Source organism: Arachis stenosperma, chromosome 2 (assembly GCF_014773155.1).
Source record: "Arachis stenosperma cultivar V10309 chromosome 2, arast.V10309.gnm1.PFL2, whole genome shotgun sequence".
Taxonomy (NCBI): Eukaryota; Viridiplantae; Streptophyta; class Magnoliopsida; order Fabales; family Fabaceae; genus Arachis; species Arachis stenosperma.
This window is the reverse complement of record NC_080378.1, coordinates 16,046,423-16,067,653: the sequence shown is the minus strand read 5'-3', so window position 1 is coordinate 16,067,653 and position 21,231 is coordinate 16,046,423. Positions and strand designations below refer to the sequence as shown.

General features: G+C 36.3%; 2 protein-coding genes across 4 annotated transcripts; one reads left to right on the top strand and one right to left on the bottom strand.

Annotated features, from left to right (window-relative positions):
* Positions 1-4,407: 4,407 nt before the first annotated feature.
* On the top strand, positions 4,408-5,959 carry LOC130960621 (60S ribosomal protein L31). The gene is made up of 2 exons (XM_057886068.1): positions 4,408-4,628; positions 5,401-5,959. The coding sequence occupies exons 1-2, from the start codon at positions 4,546-4,548 to the stop codon at positions 5,678-5,680; spliced, it is 363 nt and encodes a 120-aa protein (XP_057742051.1). The 5' UTR covers positions 4,408-4,545; the 3' UTR covers positions 5,681-5,959.
* Positions 5,960-6,524: 565 nt separating this feature from the next.
* Positions 6,525-13,666, bottom strand: LOC130962174 (pentatricopeptide repeat-containing protein At5g16860). 3 transcript variants are annotated; one of them, XM_057888296.1, is made up of 2 exons: positions 13,450-13,666; positions 6,525-13,363 (listed from the first exon to the last, which is right to left on the bottom strand). In XM_057888296.1, exon 2 carries the CDS (start codon positions 10,597-10,599, stop codon positions 8,011-8,013), a length of 2,589 nt encoding a protein of 862 aa, XP_057744279.1. In that variant the 5' UTR covers positions 10,600-13,363; positions 13,450-13,666; the 3' UTR covers positions 6,525-8,010. The 3 variants fall into 3 exon arrangements, with proteins under 3 accessions (XP_057744279.1, XP_057744281.1, XP_057744282.1); XM_057888298.1 differs by having other exon boundaries at positions 6,525-10,699; positions 13,450-13,655; XM_057888299.1 differs by lacking the exon at positions 13,450-13,666 and having other exon boundaries at positions 6,525-9,822; positions 10,056-10,406.
* Between the last annotated feature and the right edge of the window lie 7,565 nt (positions 13,667-21,231).

The window sequence follows — 21,231 nt, the reverse complement described above, 5'->3', positions numbered from 1 at the left end:
TTTTCTGCTGCAAGAGTGTGCCAACCACTATATCCTTGGAATGATTTATGGTGAGACAGTTGTTGTTGTTTCCTTCTCTGCTGCATGAGTGTGCAGGGCCTATATCCCTGGCGTGGCAGGAAGGCTACATCTGGGAGAATGTGTCGGGTTGGCATTTATAGACCGACAAGTGGTATCACGAGCCAATAGGACAGACATTCATTATATGCATCTTCTATATGCTTGTTTTCTTTGCTTAACTTCAGTTATGCCTAAATGAATCACATGTCTACTTGCTATTTGTTTACCTGTTGTATGTGTATATTACTTGTGCTTTACTCGTCTGCATTACCTGTGTTTTCTGCTAGGATTGAAGAGGTTCGATAGGCGGTGGCGAGGGGATCGCATGGAGGTTAGGCTGGCAAAGGCTGTGGGACAGCAGTGCTATGATAGTTAAAAATCCCTTAAGTTAGAATACCCTGTTTACAGTTTAAGTTAATTATTTGTTTTAAACTTGAACATCTGTATGACTGTATCAGTGTGAAGTTCTAGGATTGTCTTTGGTATCCCGGAACCTTACATCTTATATACTAGGCACTGCTACCATACTAAGAACCTCCGGTTCTCATACCATATATTGTTGTTGTTTTTCAGATGCAGGTCGTAACCCACCTCAGTGAGTTGCGAGATGGTGACAAAACGGAGTATGGTTTCATCTTTGTTTTATTCTGCTTTATTTTGATATAGTCACTTTCTCATCCTTTGTATTTATATGACCTTGTTGCCTTAGAGGCTTTATTTCTAAAAACTTTAAGAGATAGGTTGTTGCTGTTTTAATCTTTAAAACTCTATTGTATTCAGTTTGACTAGCCGGCCTAAACTCTGCAGGCTATGACTAGTCCTCTTTTATATATCATACTTATATATATCTTGTTTACTTTAATTATTACCTTGTCTATCCTTGAACTATCTACAAGGTTTTATATATATTATGTCTTGTTCGTCCATGCCTACGCGTTTAGTTATCGTGTGTGAACACTTCGCGGTTTGTAATTCCGCTTTAAGCGATTCTGAGCTTTACTCCTTCATCGGACTTCTAGTTATATAAATTCTTGGATACATATTATATATTATAAACTTCAGAACTGTCGTGGCACTTTGTTATCCTCTGATTTACGGCTAGAGGTATGGCTTAGGATAACGGGGTGTTACACATCCAACCTAAACCAAGTCTCGTTCATCCTCGCAAGATGGTATAAACCGGCCATCTGCAAGTACGAAACGATCCTCTCGTCCAGGTGCATACCCTGCTGACATCGCATGCTCGTGATACATCAGTGGGGATGCATAAAGAACGTATCAGATTGTCTCTCATCTGGGAACATATTTATACATCATCGACTAATGCATATCTTAATCCAAAAAAAAACAACTTGTATGCATCCAAATAATGTTACGCGTTAAAATGGAATATAACATTATATATACATCAAACTGGGCCTAATAAAAAAATATTTTCTTAAAAATACAATAACATTAACATAAAAATTTACTTCAATGACTACTATTCATGTTAACAAAAAAATCTTACTTTACATAAATTTTACTTCCCCGTTATCTTTACTACTCACACACTTCTACTTATTTGTAATCACTATCCAAATTAAAAATTGATCTGTCAAACGTCTAGAAACTAATAAATCACTGATATAACCACTATCTAACTTAACAACGGTAAATAATGACTACCATTATAAGAAACAACAAACAAAAATATAAAAGTAACACATTAAATCCTATTTTAAAAGAAAAAATGTGCATTAACCTCTTCATTGATGATACCAGCTATATGGGCGACTCCATCCAAACGATAAAGTCGGTCCGGATTATCTCCCATCAGCAGAATATGATGTTGAACACTTTGTTGGAGTTATAGGGAAAGAGTTTTCTCTGGGATTTGGTAGGATAGGGGTTTAGAATTGTAGTTAGAATGAGCTCAATTTGAACTCTATATTTATAGAGAAAATTTAGTAATTCGAATAGTGTAATTTGAATTACCTTGGGCTGCCTATTTCGTGGGTAAATCGAAACAGCCTGTTTCAAATTACCATCTGTAACAAACTATGGACTAATTCGAATGTGGCTGAGTCGAATTAGTGTGGCTATAGTGCGTGTGTAATTCGAATCAATCTGATTCGAATTACCCTAAAATTCTATGCATGCATAATTCAAATTGGTTTAATTCAATTTATGTCGATCACTTTTAATTTAAATTTGACTAATTCGAATTACTATTGGGTTGTGTAATTCAAATGAAACTCATTCGATTTATATAAAAATGTCCTTCTGATAGATTTTTACAACGTTTTTTGCTTTGGTAGAATTGTATAATATTTACCTCCATTTAATTTATATATGTATTTTATCCTAAAAATAACATGATACATAACAGAATATATATATATATATATATATATATATATATATATATATATATATATATATATATATATATATATATATATATATACTTCTCCCATAAATTGTAGTGGTCTGGTTTGGCTATCATTATAGTTGTCTGTATTCGAATTCATTATCCATTATCTATTTATTTATATTTTCAAATCCTTGGGTATTGGTGACTTGCTTAATTACTTCCCTTCAATATCATTCTTAATTTTTGGTAAAACAATTTTTTTTTTCAGTAAGCAAGTGATTGACTGTATATTGAGCTATTCTTTTTTTTAATAACAATTTTAAAGAGAAATTATTATATCTCTCTAATGTGTCAAATATATTGAAATTTAAACAAAAAGGTACACAATTGATTAAATATTTTAAAATTTTTTAAATTACTTCATTTTAAAGAGTTGTGAGAAATTAATTGATTATTCTAAAAAAGTTAAATAAATATCACTTAAAATTTTTAATCATTTGTGGTACATACCAAATTAATTTAATATTCAAAATATTTAAACTTAAGAGTTAAGTCTAATCTTAATTCATGACAAAAGGAACCACAACTATCAGAGAAAAGTAGTTGTTTATTATACTAAATTCTTTGGTTAAGGTTTTTTATTAAAACAAATAGTAACACACAATTTTCTTAAACAAAAATAAAGAGTTACATCTTTCTTATATTGCAAAAATTTAGAAATGCCTCGGTGATAGTTTGAATTGGTTTACAAACAAAATATGTGTAATAAATTTTCTTATTTATTCCGTTAGCATTAGCAATAAAATATGACTAATGTCAGCTGTTTGCACTACCAACGAAATAAATAATATGGTGTAAAAATATAAAATTTTAAAAATAAACACATAAATATGCAAGTATTGAATTTATTTTATTTATTTAAAAAATATTTTAAAATTATTTTTTTGTTCAAAAATAAAAATATATTTCATCAAATTTTGTAAATAAAATACAAGGTCCATGTCAAGACAAAAAACAATAAATAATGAGAATCTTTTAAATAAATCAGACTTAAAAAGAAATTTAACAATAAAAAATCTTTTAAAATTATCTTATGGTCTTTGTAAGTAAACAATTGAATTTATACTCAACAATGTTATTTGTACAAAAAAAATGATGCGGCATTCATAACCCTTTTTGCATTGCAGCCAATCTTATAATAGAGGATCTCAATGAGAAACTTCAAGTCGCTTAGATAATGAACTCAAAATAAAAATGAAAAGGAATTTTTAAATAATTTAAATGGTTTATTTACGAATATATGTAATTTGGGTGATATTTATAAATTTGTGTTCTATTGTTTATCTATTTACGGTGTAAATGCATTAACATGTATTTCATTTACAATATAAACAACATCAAAACTAAAAACATTTGAATATAATATAGGTGCAAACAAGATATGTGAAATTTGAATGAGTATGTATAATACATTTATATTATAAAAAAAATATGTGTGTAATTATATTGTGACCACTGTAATTATATCGTGCACAGAAAAAAAATTATCTCATTTTTAATGTAAGCATAATATGATACAATAAAATATCTCGACTATATAAGGAAGTGCATGTAATAGCTTTTCTCACACATATTTAAATTATATATATTCATAAATAAAAAAAATTAAATTATTTATTTAAAAAATCATTGAAAAGGTAGAAACGAATTTGGATCTCTAAATTAAAAAAATTGGTAAAATAATAAAATAAAGAGATAATTATCATTAATTTTATAACATCTATAAAATGTGTGCTCCATTATTAATTAATTATTTACTTTATCATTTTACCAACTTTTTTACAGGTGGATCTTGATCCTTTAAAAACACGTCCTTATCAAAATTAATTTATATTATATTCTAAAAGTAAAAAAAAAAAGGTTGTTTAAGCTTTTAGATTTTTGGAGTTATAAAAAACGGTTGCCTATGAGCTTAAAGTTGGCCCATTTATCTAAGAAATAAAACAATTTGGGCCTTTGGGCCCATATTGAGAGTCCCATTAACATTATGGTTAAATTAGGGTTTTAGCTTCATCATCTTCATCTTGGATTCTCCTTGCTGCTGCATCCGAAGTTGGAGAGAATCAAGAATGGTGGAAAAGGCGAAGGGTAGGAAGGAGGAGGTGGTCACCAGAGAGTACACTATCAATCTCCACAAGCGCTTGCATTCATGGTTTTCTTTTCCTTCTATTGTTTATTTCAATTTTGACTATTCAACCCTGCTTCATTGATTTCAATGCATGATCTCATAGATTGGGAACTCAATTGTTGTTTAGGGCTACTGAGGAATAACACTATTATAAGCTCCTTGTATATCATTATTTAAAATTCTGTTACATTCACCCTTATAAGAATACGAATAGAAGTTAAAAAATTCTAAATTTTCGTGTTCATATTAAAAGTTTGATTGTCATAAAGCATTTTTGCGTTACGTATGTTATATTCTGTAAAATCAAATCACATGGGAACTTAATTTTGTGCAGCTGTCAATAATTACATACATTAATGGTAAAGAAATACTTTTCATAACCATAATTGGATAACTGATTTATTACATAAACTCTTAAATTATTGTATAATGCTCAATTAGTGAGTAAATTTACCTTTTTAATGTGTATAATGATAGAAGTTATTAGAGTAAAATTAGGGGAAGTGGCATTTTTTGGTACATAAGGATTGGTCACTAAACCCCTTAATTCCCTTTATCATTATTAATAGAAGATAATAGATTTAGAGCCTTGTACTATGTATTTTTCATTTTGAAGTAACTGGATGGATTGGTGATATATAACACACGTAGCTGGTTATTTTCCCTTTAATTGCTTTAGTTTTGGTATCTATCAATGCATCAATGATATCCATATACTTGATATTAGAATATTAGTGGGTTGTATAATATCTGATATATATTAATTGATAGAATGGTGGCATTATGTGAAAAACAGCACATTCAAGAAGAAGGCCCCGAAAGCCATTAAGGAGATAAGGAAGTTTGCTCAGAAAGCCATGGGGACCAATGATGTGAGAGTGGATGTGAAGTTGAACAAGTTTGTGTGGAGTCAAGGTATCCGAAGCGTCCCACGGAGGATCAGGGTACGCATTGCTCGCAAGAGGAACGACGACGAAGATGCAAAGGAAGAGCTCTACTCTCTCGTCACTGTTGTTGAAATCCCCAAGGAAGAGATCAAAGGTTTAGGCACGAAGGTCATTGAGGATGAGGATTGATTGACCATATTTCTGCTTGGAACCCAGAGTTTTTGCAATCAAATTTTGCCTTTAGGATATTGTCAAATTACTTCTGGTTTTGTTGAGACAATGTGGTTTCATGACATTGAGTATTCTGCTATAACTGTAGTTCTTGTTACTTGATAGGAAGGTAGATAAAGCATCAATGATTCCAAACCCAAGTTTATAATACTATGCCATTGAAGAAATATTAAACCAAATATAAGATTGATAGTGAGAATCAACAAAGAATTAAATAGCAAGCATTTCCTTCTTTCATTGCTGTCTTAGTTCCTTCAAACTCTTTGGTTCGCTCATCAATTTTACAGTGATAAACTAAGTCATATTAAGAGAGATGAAAGTCTGCTTGGTCAATAAGATAAAAACAATACATATTTTAAGCTATAAGTAACAAGGATCAAATTCTTTGTAACATTACATGCATATTTAAACCAAATGCCTATTTCTGCTGTTGTATGCTAGAAAGAGTTAAAACGGTAGTATTAATTTGATTTCAACTTCAATAGACATGCAGCTTTTCAATTTTGTTCTGAGTTTTATAAAAATGATTTGCAGCATGCTCTATGGCTTATAATTAGCCAAACTTCAAAGATCTAGAGTTGTATTACGTATATGGTATACTAATTATGATATAACTGAAACGCTCTAATATGAAATAACATCAAATAGGATTAAAGTGCACAAGTAAATAATAGCTGTTAAAAAATCATAAGAAATTATCTTTTCTCAAATCAAGTTTACGTTAAACACTAGGCACAATAGAACAATGCAAATTTTGGATCACCGTATTCATTGAGTAAAACTATCTCAAAAAAGGCTAAATAACATTTACTGATTTTAAACTAAAGCCTCTAGCAGAGCATTATGTTTTTACATTGCTCAAATCAGACTAAAGAAATAAGTAATCATCTAGTTATTCATATATTTGTTGAAAGAATACACTAGGATAAAATCAAACCTATTATAGAAAACTAATTCAAACCCACCACATCCTCGCCGAGACATTGAAACTCTTCTTCGAGAATGTGCTGGTGATCTTTGACCTTGGAGATCTGCTGGTTCAAACCTGCATCTCTCAGCCTCTGCACCAGCAAAATGCAAAAAGTGGAACAAGAGTGATGAAGGCAGGGTATACTATTAATAGTTAATACTAGGTCACTGCCAGGCAACAGCCTACCAGTCAACAATAATTAACACGCCACACGAAGAAGGCACCTGAGGCTGAGATTGGAACACAGTCATTTGGATCCTCACACCAGAGTTTGAAAAGTATTCAAACAGAAACTACCATAAAAAAGCAGAGCAAAACACCAATATTACTAAGCCTCACTGCATCTTTTCCCTTGCCTAGGAAGCAAGGACTAGGTGATTTCGCAGACATCTTCCCCAGTGGGATGGAAGAGCTTGACTCTAGGACTATGGAGCTTGAAGCAGTAGAGGAGCTGAATGTGAGCCTTTATTTTCATTTTATCTTGTTTTATTTTTCAGTTCTGGATACCAAATCATTTGTAAAATATTCCACGAAAATAACTTCATGCTATACTACCAAACTTGCTCACTTACCGCTCGATCATCATCATACCATCCTGGCCGTATGACAGAATACAACAAACCAATGAAGGACATGCAAACTTTAAGACAAACTGGAATTATAGAGAGATACCACGGACTGGATCATTACATTACACGAGAGATCTTTTCAAACTTGCTTAGGCTCACATTACACTAGTGATTCTTGCATGGATATAATTGAACTATATTCAAGATACAGTCATTGTTTTCATGGGTCCACCATCTTTATTGTGCATATGACAAAATATAATGTGTTAATACCTAAGCAAGAATTTTTCTCCATACAATTAAGTGGCAAAGATCAAATCCTTAAAGCCATCATGTGAAATACTAGGAGTAATATACCAATAAACTATTTTCATGGCTCAATCCTAGTATATCTATTTTTTGAAGTTTACAAGAAAAAACAGATTCCATCATAATATTGGCACAACAAAATTTTCAAGTCATTTATAATTGGTTAATGAAGTATTTATATCAATCAACATTTAGTATTCAATTAGAAGACTTTATATAAGCAAGATGTTGGCATAATTTCCCAATCAGAATACAACCTTGTGTTTACCAATTATAAACTTGAAGACATTATAGGATTGGTTTATTGCACTAGTTAAGGCCTTAAAATAGTTAATAATTATAAAGATAATTGTATTATGTCTAATGAGTATTGCACAACAAGATAGTCACCTATCGTTGCAAGCATGCTCTACATTTAAATGATCAGAATGATACCACTGTCACCAATAACCTTTGCATGAGCAGGAACCATTCTTGAAATGATGGAAGCGACTTGAGTCTCGCAGTATGATTTCATGTTCAACAATCATGGATATGTAGGTTATGGCACTGTGGCAATCACCACAAATGCGTAAATTCTTGGTGATCCGAATAGGAGATCCTGGAGGAATTGTTAGGATGGCATAGGCAAGGGCCAATTTCTCACTATGTTCAAAAAGCAGGTCACCTTTTTCTTCATCATCTACATCATGAAGAGCAAAGCTTGTCTGAGGAACATATCCAATGGCTTTAATGCGTTGAATCAATTCTGCAAGTGTTTCATATATCTGCTGAGATTGCGAGTGGGATCTGTCTCCCACAAAGAAGGTTGCAGTGCCTTTCCTTCCTTGGACCCAACTACAGCCAGGCCTTTTTTGGACACCTGTATTTTTCATCAAATATCTAATCCTAGCCACGTCTTTCCAACGTCTAGCATTAGCATATATGTTTGAAAGCAGAGTGTATGACCCATCATTCCCAGACTCCAATTCCCCTAATCGACTTGCAGCGAGTTCCCCAAGCTCTACATTTGAATGTATCCTACATGCACTAAGCAAGGCCACCCACACTACTGCAGATGGTTCCATGGGCATGCAATTAATGAGTTTCACGGCTTCATCTAAGCGACCAGCACGACCAAGAAGATCAACCATGCATGCATAATGCTCTGCACCAGGAGGAACCCCAAAGTCCTGTCTCATTCTATAAAAGAAATTGATTCCATGATCCACCATTCCTGAATGACTACAAGCATAAAGCAGAACAAGAAAGGTTATGCCATCTGGCACTAGACCAACTTTCCTCATCTCATCAAAAACCTGGATAGCATCTTCACCACGTCCATGCAAACCATAACCTGTCATTAGAGTTGTCCAAGATACAGAATTTTTCTCTGGCATGTTATTAAAAACAACTTGAGCAGTTTCCACATCTCCACATTTGGAGTACATGTCTATTAGACAATTGGCCACAAATAGAACAACGCAGTCATACCGATTGCGCAACACATAAGCATGTATTTGCCTTCCTAATCTCAATGCTGCTAAACGAGCACAAGCCATGAGGGCACAAGATAAAGTAAAATCATTGGGCTTTAAAGAGTTACCCATTTTGAAAATTTCAGAGAGAAGTTGTAGTGCATGGTTGGCATCACCATGCTGTGCATAACCACCAATCATCACAGTCCAGGTAACCACATCTCTATCCTTGGGAGGTATCAACTCAAACATTGTACGGGCTACAGCAACATTTTTGCACTTAGCATACATGTCAATCAGACCATTAATTACCATCAGATCATCCCGTGGATCATTTCCATCCAAGTTCAGCATAAATTTGATGGCATAACAATGAGTTTCTTTCCCATGAAGCAATGCGCCAATAGATGCACAGCCGGAAAGCAGAGACACCAGAGTAACAACATTCGGCTGAGATCCGCAGTTGCACATCTGCCGAAACACGTCCAAAGCCTCAGAATCATGCCCTCTCTGGGCATACCCGGCGATCACAGCCGTCCATGTCACAACATCCAGCTTTATATTCTCCTGCCGCATCTGCTCAAACAGAGAGAAAGCATCCCCAAACATTCCAGTCTGAGAATACCCCGTGACCATAGCATTCCAAGAAACAACATCCTTCAATTTCATCCTTTCAAAAACCCTGTTTGCTTGATCCATCTTACCACACTTGGCATACATGTCAACAATAGCATTCCCCACAAAAACATCATCCACCAACCCACTCCTAACAGCAAACCCATGAACCTGTTTCCCCTGCATCGAAGAACCAACAAAAGCACAAACAGGAAGTATGTTAACAAGGCTCACAGGATCTGGCGACACCCAATGACGGGTGGTCATTTCAACAAACAATTGAAGTGCCGTATTTGTCTCATAAGCACGAGAACAAGCAGACACAATGGAATTCCAAGAGACCAAGTCCTGAATTCCCCTTTGGCACAATTCATCAAACATGTTGCGCGCGTCTTGGAGAGAGCCACACCTACCGTACATGCCAACCACAGCATTACAAACGAAGACATTAGAGTCAAAGCCAGATCGTAGAACAGCAGCGTGGAGGGAAGTGCCGGCAGAGAAAGAGGGAATATCAGCACAGGCCTTAAAGACAAAAGGGAAGGTGTAGTGGTCAGGGGTCCACCCATGAGCCTTCATCTGATGGTAGAGGGCAAGGGAGCCATGAGGGTCCCCGTGATGAAGGGAGCGCCTTATAAGCTGATTCCACCAGAAAACAGAGAGAGGCGATGGGGGGAGTGTGAGGAGGAGGACAGTGGCACGGATGGTGGAGCTGAGTGCGATGTATGTGGCAACGAGGTGGCGGGTGAAGTGGTGGAGAAGGCCCTGCACTGTGACTTGCTGTTGCAGGAGCTTGGCATGGGTTATGGAACTGCATTGTTTCAAGATTGTAGGATTGACTGTAACAGTGGAACAAGAAGAGAGGCGAGTAGTGATGAGTTGTGGGAGCGGCAGTGGCAGTGGCAGTGGCAATGGCAGTAGCAGCTTGCACTTCAGTGAACTGCAGCGCAAGAGCATGCTATTGTTGTGGAGGCTGGAGACATCCACTACTTCAAACAAAAAGCAAGAACTGTTGTTACTTCCGGAGCTGTGGAAAGGATCATCCTACACTTGTATTCTGAAAATATTACCCAAAACAAAGCAAAGGCGACTGAATGACGACCCAAGCACAAAAAGGTACATAAAGCATAAGCTCTCAAAGAAATTATTAGACTCAGAGACAATAACACAAACACCTTATGGGCAAGAAACTGCAAGAAACTTTTTCAAAATCACAACTAATGAGACAGATTAGTAGAGAAATCATTTCAATTCTGATCAAGATTGAGCATAGGAACCCATTGAGAGAAAGAGACAGAGGGAGAGTTAGAAGTGGCAAACCGTAAGAGGAAGAGCAAGCCAATGTCCCCTTGTCAGGTTTCGGGGTTCAAAGACACTACCTGGGAAGTTTGGTTTTATGGAATCGGTTTAAAAACAAGACAACCAAACCAGTTATTTCAATCAGGTTTGGGTTATTTACTTATTGTAGAGGTCTGCACCATAGATATTAGAACATAATCGCTAATCAAACTGATCGGAATCACTGGTTCAACCAGTAGCTTACCGATAATCAAACCCATCGGACTATTGAATTACTGATCGAACTATTTAATTAGTTGACTCGGTCATAATTAAATAAAAATATAAATTATAAAATCTAAATCAGTCAATTAAAAACCCAAATTTAAAACCAACTACTAAATCAGCCAATTAACAAACTAATTATCTAAAATTTAATAAGCTAAATCAACTAATTACTAGTGTTTATGCAGCCACTGCTCCTGCACCTATTGCAATTGCACCTATTTCAAAAATCTCAAATGCAAGTATGTGACATCACAGGGTAAGTCTCCTTAGTCATGCTAGGAGTGTCAATGTTTCAAGATTCAAGCAGTAAGAGTCACAACAAATATCAACTGAAAGCAACTCTGAACCTTGAGTTGCAAGAAGCTAAAAGAAACCAAAATAGAAGAGTAGCAGAGAAGAAGTAAACTAGAGAAGAAGAAATGAAAACTGAATAATACTTTCTGATCACTAAGAGGAAAATGGATTATAAGTATAACAAACTTAACAGCTTACAACAGATTCATAACTGCCCTGCATCTAAAACAGTTTGGTCATTTACAATTTTATCCTCCTTATCTTCACTCTTATACTCATAACAACTAAATAACTGCAACAAATACTGGGTGTTCTTTCAGCATTTCAATTTCGCTCCCTCCAAAAGTTTTGTCAATAAACAAACTAATTAAACATCTAAATTTCAAAACTAATTACTAATCAGCCAATTAAATACCAATAAACTAATTATCTAAAATTTAAAACCCTAAATCAACTAATTACTAATACAACAAATTAATTAATTAAGTAACGAAGAAGCCAAAGACAAAAAGGGCAGCAGGTAACTAACGTCACCAGGCAGTTGGATGAAACACGACGGCAACGGCGAGCAGACCAGCGACGGCGAGTAGAACCAGAGACGACGGCGAAGCGAACTACCGGTGAACCCAGACGACGAGAGTGAGTTAGCGAGGAGAGCTGATGCCAGTAGCGGTGCTGCCTGCTGCTTGCGTTGTGCGAGCATAGTTGTAAGAACCGAACCGGTGATCAAACCAGTCAGGTTACTGGTTCACTGGTTTATTGGTTCAACCGATAAACAGCTGGTTGAACCGATAAAACCGGTTTCACATAAATAAAAAATATAAAATACTAAAAATAGTCATAAACTTAATAAATTCAAAATACATATCTTTAGTTCTTCACCAACATTTTAAAAACAACCAAGTTTCAAAGTTTAAATATAACTAATAGAAAGATAAACATGAAATTAGTTAGTACTAGTACATTAGTATCTTAATTAAACACAATAAGAATAACAATTCATAAACTAAATCCAAGGAGTGATTTCGAAGTCAGGAAGTTGCTCTTCATCTGACAAATGTGGAGCTACATCCTAATTTAATTTTTTAGGAAATATGTCTCTAAGGGTGTTTTTCTCTAAGGAATTGACTAATGAAGCCTTGCAGCTGTAACATCCATTTGGTTGTCTGATTGGCGTGTCAAATTTAGTATAGTTTATTTGGGTAGGATAAAAAATGTTGAACTTTCTGTTTCTTTCTAACCGTTGATGAAATGTTTCGAAAGCTCTAATTGCTTTGGAGGCAATGGAGGCTGCAAGTTATTACTTATGATTTGATCAATGCCTGAGATATTGTTCTATCGAAAGAATCTGGAAAACTGGATGGGAAATTAAATACATAAGAAGTGGACATGATCAAAGTGAATCAAACATTCTACTATGCTGTTCTCCTCTAATTTAAGGAATCACCAAATGTTAACTTCTAAGAAATTGATTTGGGAACATTTTTCTGGTGGTCTTTGGGGAATAAGTCCAGATGTACTTTTCACGTTGTAATTTGTTTGTTACAAAACATTTATTGAACAGGAAAATTTAGTTATATTGCTGCATATTATTTGAATTACTTACTGTATCTGGCCAATTTATCACTTAGGAGATGCTTACTAATTCATGTTTTCCGTGCTTTTCTTTTGCAGAAATTTTTCTTTCAGGGTAGGTTCATATTTGGACCAGATGATCATTGGCACTGACAATTCTCCTCATTGTTGCTCCTGTTGCAGTTTTCTGTGCCTTTGTTCATATTTCAACAAGCATATTCATCCCAGAAATTTTAAGTTTTCAACACAGAATAGAATAACATAGGAGAAGTGCAGTTTAAGGTTGCTGGAGAACAGAGAAGAAGTGCAGAACAACATTATTCATAAGTCATAACAGCGAGAAGTGCAAAACAGAGGAGAACTGGAGCTAACCTGTTTGACAGAGCAGAAGAGCGAGGCAACGGCGAGGGCGACGGCGCGGCAACGGCAAGGCAACGGCAAGACGATGAGAGACAGGGACGAAGCGGAGCCGCGGATCTGTTCTGTTCCTTCAGACTTCAGAATAGGTGTCCGGTGGTGAGACGAAGAAGACGACGGCGGGCGGCTGGCAGCGGTGGCTGGGTGAGTGACACTGTGACAGATTGAGGCGAGGTGGTGACGGGGAGGGTTAGCCGTTAGGGGATTACGGTTGCTGGGTTGGGGTCTTGGGGAAAAGTGGAAACTGGAAACAGAACAGGGATTTGGGGGGGGGATACGAGTCACGAGCTACACTTTTCTTTTTCTTTTTTTTTTTTAAAAAAAAAAACCCAAAACGACGTCATTGTGAAAAATGATAAAAAAGTTTTTGAACTGGTCGGTTGAGCGAAGACCACCGGTTTTCCGGTTTTCATCAGAACTGGCCAGTTCAATCCGGTTCTCAACGGTTCTTTTTTTTATCTGGTCATATTACTAAACCGGATCGGTTAGAGGTTCTATTCACCGGTTTTTCGGTCGAATCGGTCGGTCCGGTCCGATTTTTACAACTATGTATGCGAGTGTGAGACTTGAGAACTTGCGTGACGGTTCAATTAATGGTTCAACCCGACCAGGTGACTAGGTTTTCAATTGAACCAACCTGGTCAAACCAGATTTGATAAAACCAAGGTTTTGAAAACCGGTTTGGACCGGTTGAACCGTAAATTGCTGAGAAAAGTTGTTCGAACCAAAATTCTAAAAATCGGTTCGGACTGGCCGAATGAACCGATTGAACTGTGAACCGCTGAGAAAAGCGGTTCGAACATATGCTAAAACCGTGGATTTCAGAAACTGCAATTGAACCGGTAAACCGACCAGTCAAACCGAACCGTAACTCGACTGGTTTTTTGAATGGGCAAACAAACGTCGCCGTTTCGCTCACTGAGGCACTCAGCAAGCCCTAACTGCCATCATTCCAGACTCCAGAGCGCCTCTCACACACACTCAGTCCAGGGAGGGCTCCTATCAATCTCATCGAGCTCCTGGTTGTCCCTCACCTCCGTCCAGCCACCGCCTTGTGCCGCCGTCGTCGTTCCTTCGAACAGCCACCGTCTGCTCGCTCACATCCCCTCCATCGTGTAATAGCCATCGCAACCTTTGAAGCCACCGTCTGCTCGCTCACATCCCCTCCATCGCGTAATAGCCATCGCAACCTTTGAAGCCACCGTCTGCTCCTGTGCTCCACCACTCTTGCATGCTTTGTCTCTCTCGGTGTCTCTGTCTCCCTTGGTCACTCGGTGTCTTTGTCTCTGTCTCCCTCCGCAACCACTGTCTCTTGCATGCTCTCTAGGTAATTTTTTTATTAACTATAATTGAATAATTGTTTGATTCTGTGAAGTTCTGTAAATTCTGATATAGTGATATGTGATTTATTGATATAGTGAAGTTCTATGAACTCTAATTCAAGTCATTCAACTGTGAATTGATATAGTGATATAGTGATATAATGACATAGTAATGAATAATTATTTTTCTGTGAACTGTGAAGTGTGAACTGATTTAACAGAAGTTACTAATTCATAACTATGAACTTTGTTGAATAATTGTGAATAATTATTGATAATTTGTTAGTTAAGCTGTGAAGTGTGAACTACTGAATTTTTTGTATGTTGAATAATTTTAGATGTTGTTTGTTGAGAACTTGAGATTATTGGGTTGGAATGGCTGGTTGAGTAATGTGAATTTTGGATGTTGAGTAATGTGTCTGGTTGCATATATAGCTATTATTAGGTATTAGTACTAATAATTTGTTCTCTTGAAATTAAGGTTGAATTTGGCTAATTTACCGGCATGAGAAAGACCAAAATGGCAAAATGCCTCTCAGTTTCTGCACCTGGCCTCTGATTCTCATCGTATCCAACATCATGGTTACCTTGTTGACTAAAAATAGCATATTCTAATTATATATTTGTTTGATCACTAGCACAAGCAAAATAGGGATATATATTAGCAAGAAGTGGTGACCCATTTGGGACTAAGAAATTAATAATTTTTTGCATGTAAGCAGTAGTAGCTTCATTGAAAACTCCATCACTAGGTGGGTATGAATTTTCAAGTAGGCTTGAATCAATTGCTGTGAAGACTTTAGTTTGGCGTAAATTGAATGATGCAAGTGCATCATAAATGTTTTACAATAGCTTTAATCTTTAATTTATTGATAATATGTTATATATTTTGTTAGATGAGATTGATGCTGATTTAGATCAAGATGGTGGTAGTAGTAATATATTTTATGCTACACCACTTGATTTTTCTGGTCCAAGTAGTAGAAATGAAGGTGAAGATATCAACGAAGCAAATCTGCAACAAGTTATGACGGATTTTGATGATTGATGACAAACTTGGATCAGTTGGATGTTGGCATTTTATGTTTGATTGGTTGTTTTTGTTATTTGACTTTTGAGTTTGTATTTGAATGAAATCATAATATTCTAGTTTATGTAGTACTTTTAATTTGGATAATATTTTAAGGTTTATATTAGACTATAATTATTTTTAATGTGCTTATTTATATTTTATTTATTATTTTATTTTAAAACGTTTTTTCGGTTCAACTACGATCGAACTGGTTGAACCTATAAACCAGTGAACCAGTAGTTAGAATGGTTCGATGACCGGTTCGGTTTTTAGAACCTTGGTTCGAACATATGCCAAAATCGTGGATTTCAGAAATCGTAATTGAACCGGTAAACCGGTCGGGAACCGATCGATCAAACCAAACCGTGACCCGACCGGTTTTTTGAATGGGAAACCAAACGTCGCCGTTTCACTCACTGAGGCACTCAGCAAGCCCTAACTGCATCCTCTCATGCCAAATCCAGCATTCCAGACTCCAGAGCGCCTCTCACACACACTCAGTCCAGGGAGGGCTCCTTTCAATCTCATCGAGCTCCTGGTTGTCCCTTGTAACACCCTACCACACAGAGTCTTATGCTTAAGTCATAAAACAGAGGTGGCGAGGTATTACGACCTCTAAAAAGAAAACTTAATACATATAGTAGTATAAGAAAGGTTTATAACTAGGAGCCTTTAAAGAAAAAGGGGTAAATCAAAACAGTTAATTAAAATCGAAAAGCGCAACACTCCAATCGATAGCGTAAACGAAATAGATGAAGAATAAGCTAACACGAAGAGATATACAAGAGAGTGTCAAAATACAAATATCAAGACTCAGGACTCGGTTGCGAAGATAACCGGTCCGAGCATATAAGTATACATACATATATAAAGGAACTACCCAAAATAAAGTCCAAAACACAAGATACAAAACTTGTTTCTCCAATATAACCTCTAAGAGGAATTAATACAAAATACATATACAGTGGAGAATATAAGTATCTAAACAAAGTACATAAGTCAAAATAAAATTCCGAGAGCTAAGGATCTTTGCCAAAATAGTAGTCTCCAGCATGCCTCAGCGAGGAGCCTCACATCCTGCATCTGAAAACCATAAAATCCGCATGGGTGAGAACCGGAGGTTCTCAACATGGTAACAGTGCCCAAATATCTAACATGTAATGTCCTGGGAAAGGCAAAGCCAATCCTAGAACTTCCAAATTTATAACCAAAGCATATAAATATAACTAAACCATGAGAATGAAAATAGGCGACTAACTTAAGGATCTTCAGGCTAACTAAATATCCCCTTTCCAAATTCTGCAAACCTCCCAACCGCCAACAGAAATTGAGATGCAATCATAAGTATATCAAACAAAGAAATGCACAAGTAGGAAGCAGATAGGACAGTTAGGCAATTAGCAAGTAATGATGCAATCAATTAGACATTCCAAACAAATCACATATAATGCATATGATGCATGCCTGTCCTAGTAGCTGATGAGTCTCATCTGTTAGTTATAAAGCCAACCCGATAAGTCCTGGTAGCTAACCATTGGACTGTCCCTTTGTCGTGCATTCCCAACTCGAGTTATCCACAACATAAACATAATTTATATCCAACACCCTCACCGGTATATATTTACGGGGGCGAGCTCATCCGGAACTTTCACAGTATCCGATCACACTTACGACATAGGGTCAGCAGAGTATCGAAGTCTCCACCTGGAGCACATGGTGGCTAGCCACTACTTTCACTCAGGAAAACTCGTATCTCAGATAGGTGGAGTGCAATAATCACAATAATCAACAATTCAGCATATATGCATTTAATCACAGCCATACATTAACATTCATCTCAGCCATCCGGCTTACGAATCATCATTCATAATCAGCCATAACCATCATCATACACCACCATTCAGCTCGTATCATACTCAGCCATTCGGCTCATATCATATACAGCATTCCACCATCCTCCTCAAAAACTCATATCATCATCATTAATCATAACTCATCATAACATCCCCTTTTTTCATCCACAAGTTACCCTCTTCCCTAGCTTCCTCTCATTTACTAGGCATTTACTTTGATTTAAGATTTAAATGATGAAATTGGGGGTTTATAAGCGTAAAACAACATCTCGGAAGGTTACAAGCTTGTTGGAAATGTGAAAGACTTGAAAACAAAAGCTTTAAAAAAGAACAGGGTCGCGTGCGTACGCACAGGGGTGTGCGTGCGCACGCCCAGAAATGTTTCAGGAAAGTGTGCGTGCACACAGGGTTGTGCGTATGCACAGAAAGTAAAATTTCCATTGTTGAGTGCGCACACAAGGTGTGCTAGCGCCATCAACAGAATGACATTCCCAACGTGTGCGTGCGCACAGGGCTGTACGTACGCACAGCTTGCAAACCTTTGTTGGTGGAGTGTGCGCACAGGGCGTGCTAGCACTCCCATCAGTAGCCCTGTTCCTGTGTGTGCGTACGCAAAAGTCTGTGCGTACGCATAGGTTCAAAATCCCACGGGGTGTGCGTGCGCACAGGGCTGTGCATGCACACACAAACCAGAAATCACAAATTCTGTAGAATTTGCAGAATTCAGATTTTTTGTCCAAACTTCCAACGATCATATCTCCTTCCACAAAATTCAGATTTCCACCAAATTTAAACCATTTTAAATCTTGTGAAATTATCTTTCTTTTGATATAAAAAGCATCAAATTCCAAAAACAATAGCTCAAGATATGATCTGTTGAAGTTCATCAAAATTTCATTTTTACCAAAACTCAAACTCCCAATTTTTAAAACATACACTTCCAAATTCATCCAAAAACCAACCAAACTCAGTCATTCAATATCAAATACTACTCATTCAATCATTAACCCACCAATTCTTCCTCATTTAACTAAATCTCAATTCAGTGATTCCATTCATGATCAATATACCATATCTCAAATTTCCCAAATACACACATTCAAGTTCATCAATCACTTTATATATACACACCATTATCACATACCAATTCATGCTCAACAACAAAAGCCTCAATCTTACCAACACTTTAAGCATATCAATTCCACATTACTCATACTCTTACATGCTCCTCAAAAATTAGCAACACTCACAACCAAACAATCATCATTCACATAATCTCAACTTAATCCACATCATCCAACAACCACATCAACATTTCACAATCCACTAAATTCATATATAACAACACAACTTATATCATCCATCAACTACACCAATATCTCAAAATCTTATCCTAGGGCCACTAGCCTACGTTTTCAAAACCACATTACATTTTAGATACAGAAAACCGAAACCATACCTTGGCCAATTCCCGTTCCACCCGGAACACCTCTAATTTCAACCTTCAAGGTCCCCAAAGCTTCACCAACAGATTTCCAAGCTTGGTGCTTCACTCTAAAGCTTTTCAAAACCACCAATCAAGTTCCAATACACATATATACAATGCCTAAACCACAATATCACACCCAAACACAATAACTCAATACCCAAATGCTTTAATTTAGAATTTTCACTAGGGTTTGAGATCTCTTACCTTATCCAAGGACCAAGGAGGCAAGAACAAGCCTTCCCCTCATGTTAATTAGATCCTATAATACAAAGGAGCTCACAATTTCAACATTTTGCCCAAGAAATTCAAAATTGAGGGATGTAAATTCGAAGAAGAAGCTGTGGCTTACCTCAAGAATAATTGTATGAGTTTTGTAGAGCTCGACGCCGCAGTCGCGTAGCTGCAAACGGTGCGTCAATCAGAACTCCGGATCAAAAGTTATGATCAATAGAAGATTGGAGTGATTTGGAGCAAGGGTTTCATGTCCTCCCCCCCCCCCCCCCCCCTCTTTCTCCCTTTCTATTCTGGTGTGTGTGTTGAGAGGGAAGAGAGTGTGCTGAACCCTTTAATGAATGAGGGCTTGGCTAAGCCCTTATACCCAATTTTGGGCCAATTTTTTTAAAATTTGTATCAAAATTCTTGTTTTAAATTTCGCTATTACATTAAGCCATAAAAACCTCATTTCTCATTTCTAGAATATATTTTAATTTATGGGATAATTAGTCATTAATTAACCGAGTTTTACATCCCTCACCTCCGTCCAGCCACCGTCTACTCGCTCACTTCCCTTCCATCGCGCAATAGCCATCGCAGTCTTTAAAGCACCGTCTGCTCCTGTGCTTCACCACTCTTGCATGCTTTGTCTCTCTCGGTGTCTCTGTCTCCTTTGATCACTCGGTGTCTCTGTCTCTGTCTCTTGGTGTCTTTGTCTCCTTCCGTAACCACTGTCTCTTGCATGCTCTCTAGGTAATTTTTTTATTAACTATAATTGAATAATTGTTTGATTATATGAAGTTCTGTGAATTCTGATATAGTGATATGATTTACTGATATAGTGAAGTTTTGTGAACTGATATAGTAATATAGTGACAAAGTGACTTAGTGATTGAATATATTTTTCTGTGAAGTGTGAACTGATTTAACTGAAGTTACTGATTCAGAACTATGAACTTTATTGAATAATTGTGAATAATTATTGGTAATTTGTTAGTTAAGCTGTGAAGTGTGAATTATTGAATTTTGTTGTAAGTTGAATAATTTTAGATGTTGTTTGTTGAGAACTTGAGATTATTGGATTAAAATGGCTGGTTGAGTAATGTGGCTGGTTGCATATATAGCTATTATTAGATATTAGTAGTACTAATAATTAGTTCACTTGAAATTAAGGTTGAATTTGGCTGATTTATCGGCATGGTAAAGGCCAAAATGGCAAAATGCCTCTCAGTTTCTGCACCTGGACTCTGATTCTCATCGTACCCAACATCATTGTTACCTTGTTGAGTAAAAATAGCATATTCTAATTGTATATTTGTTTGATCATTAGCATAAGCAAAATAGGAATATATATTAGCAAGAAGTGGTGACCCATTTGGGACTAAGAAATTAATAATTTTTTGCATGTAAGCAGTAGCACTTCACTGAAAACTCCATCACTAGGTGGGTATGAACTTTCAAGTAGGCTTGAATAAATTGCTGTGAAGACTTTAATTTGGCCTAAATTGGATGATGCAAGTGCATCATGAATCTTTTACAATAGTTTTAATCTTTAATTTATTGATAATGTGTTATATATTTTGTTAGATGAAATTGATGCTGATTTAAATTAAGGTGGTGGTAGTAGTAGTATATTTTATGCTACATCACTTAATTTTTTCTGGTCTAAATAGTGGAAATGAAAGTGAAGATATCAACGAAGCAAATCTGCAGTAAGTTATGACGGATTTTGATGATCGATGACAAATTTGGATTAGTTGGATGTTGGCATTTTATGTTTGATTGGTT

Coding starts and splice junctions, on each gene's coding strand:
- LOC130960621 (XM_057886068.1), top strand. CDS start 4,546: ATGGTGGAAAAGGCGAAGGGTAGGAAGGAGGAGGTGGTCACCAGAGAG. Junction 4,629..5,400: donor CACAAGCGCTTGCATTCATG/GTTTTCTTTTCC, acceptor TGTGAAAAACAG/CACATTCAAGAAGAAGGCCC.
- LOC130962174 (XM_057888296.1), bottom strand. CDS start 10,599: ATGCTCTTGCGCTGCAGTTCACTGAAGTGCAAGCTGCTACTGCCATTG.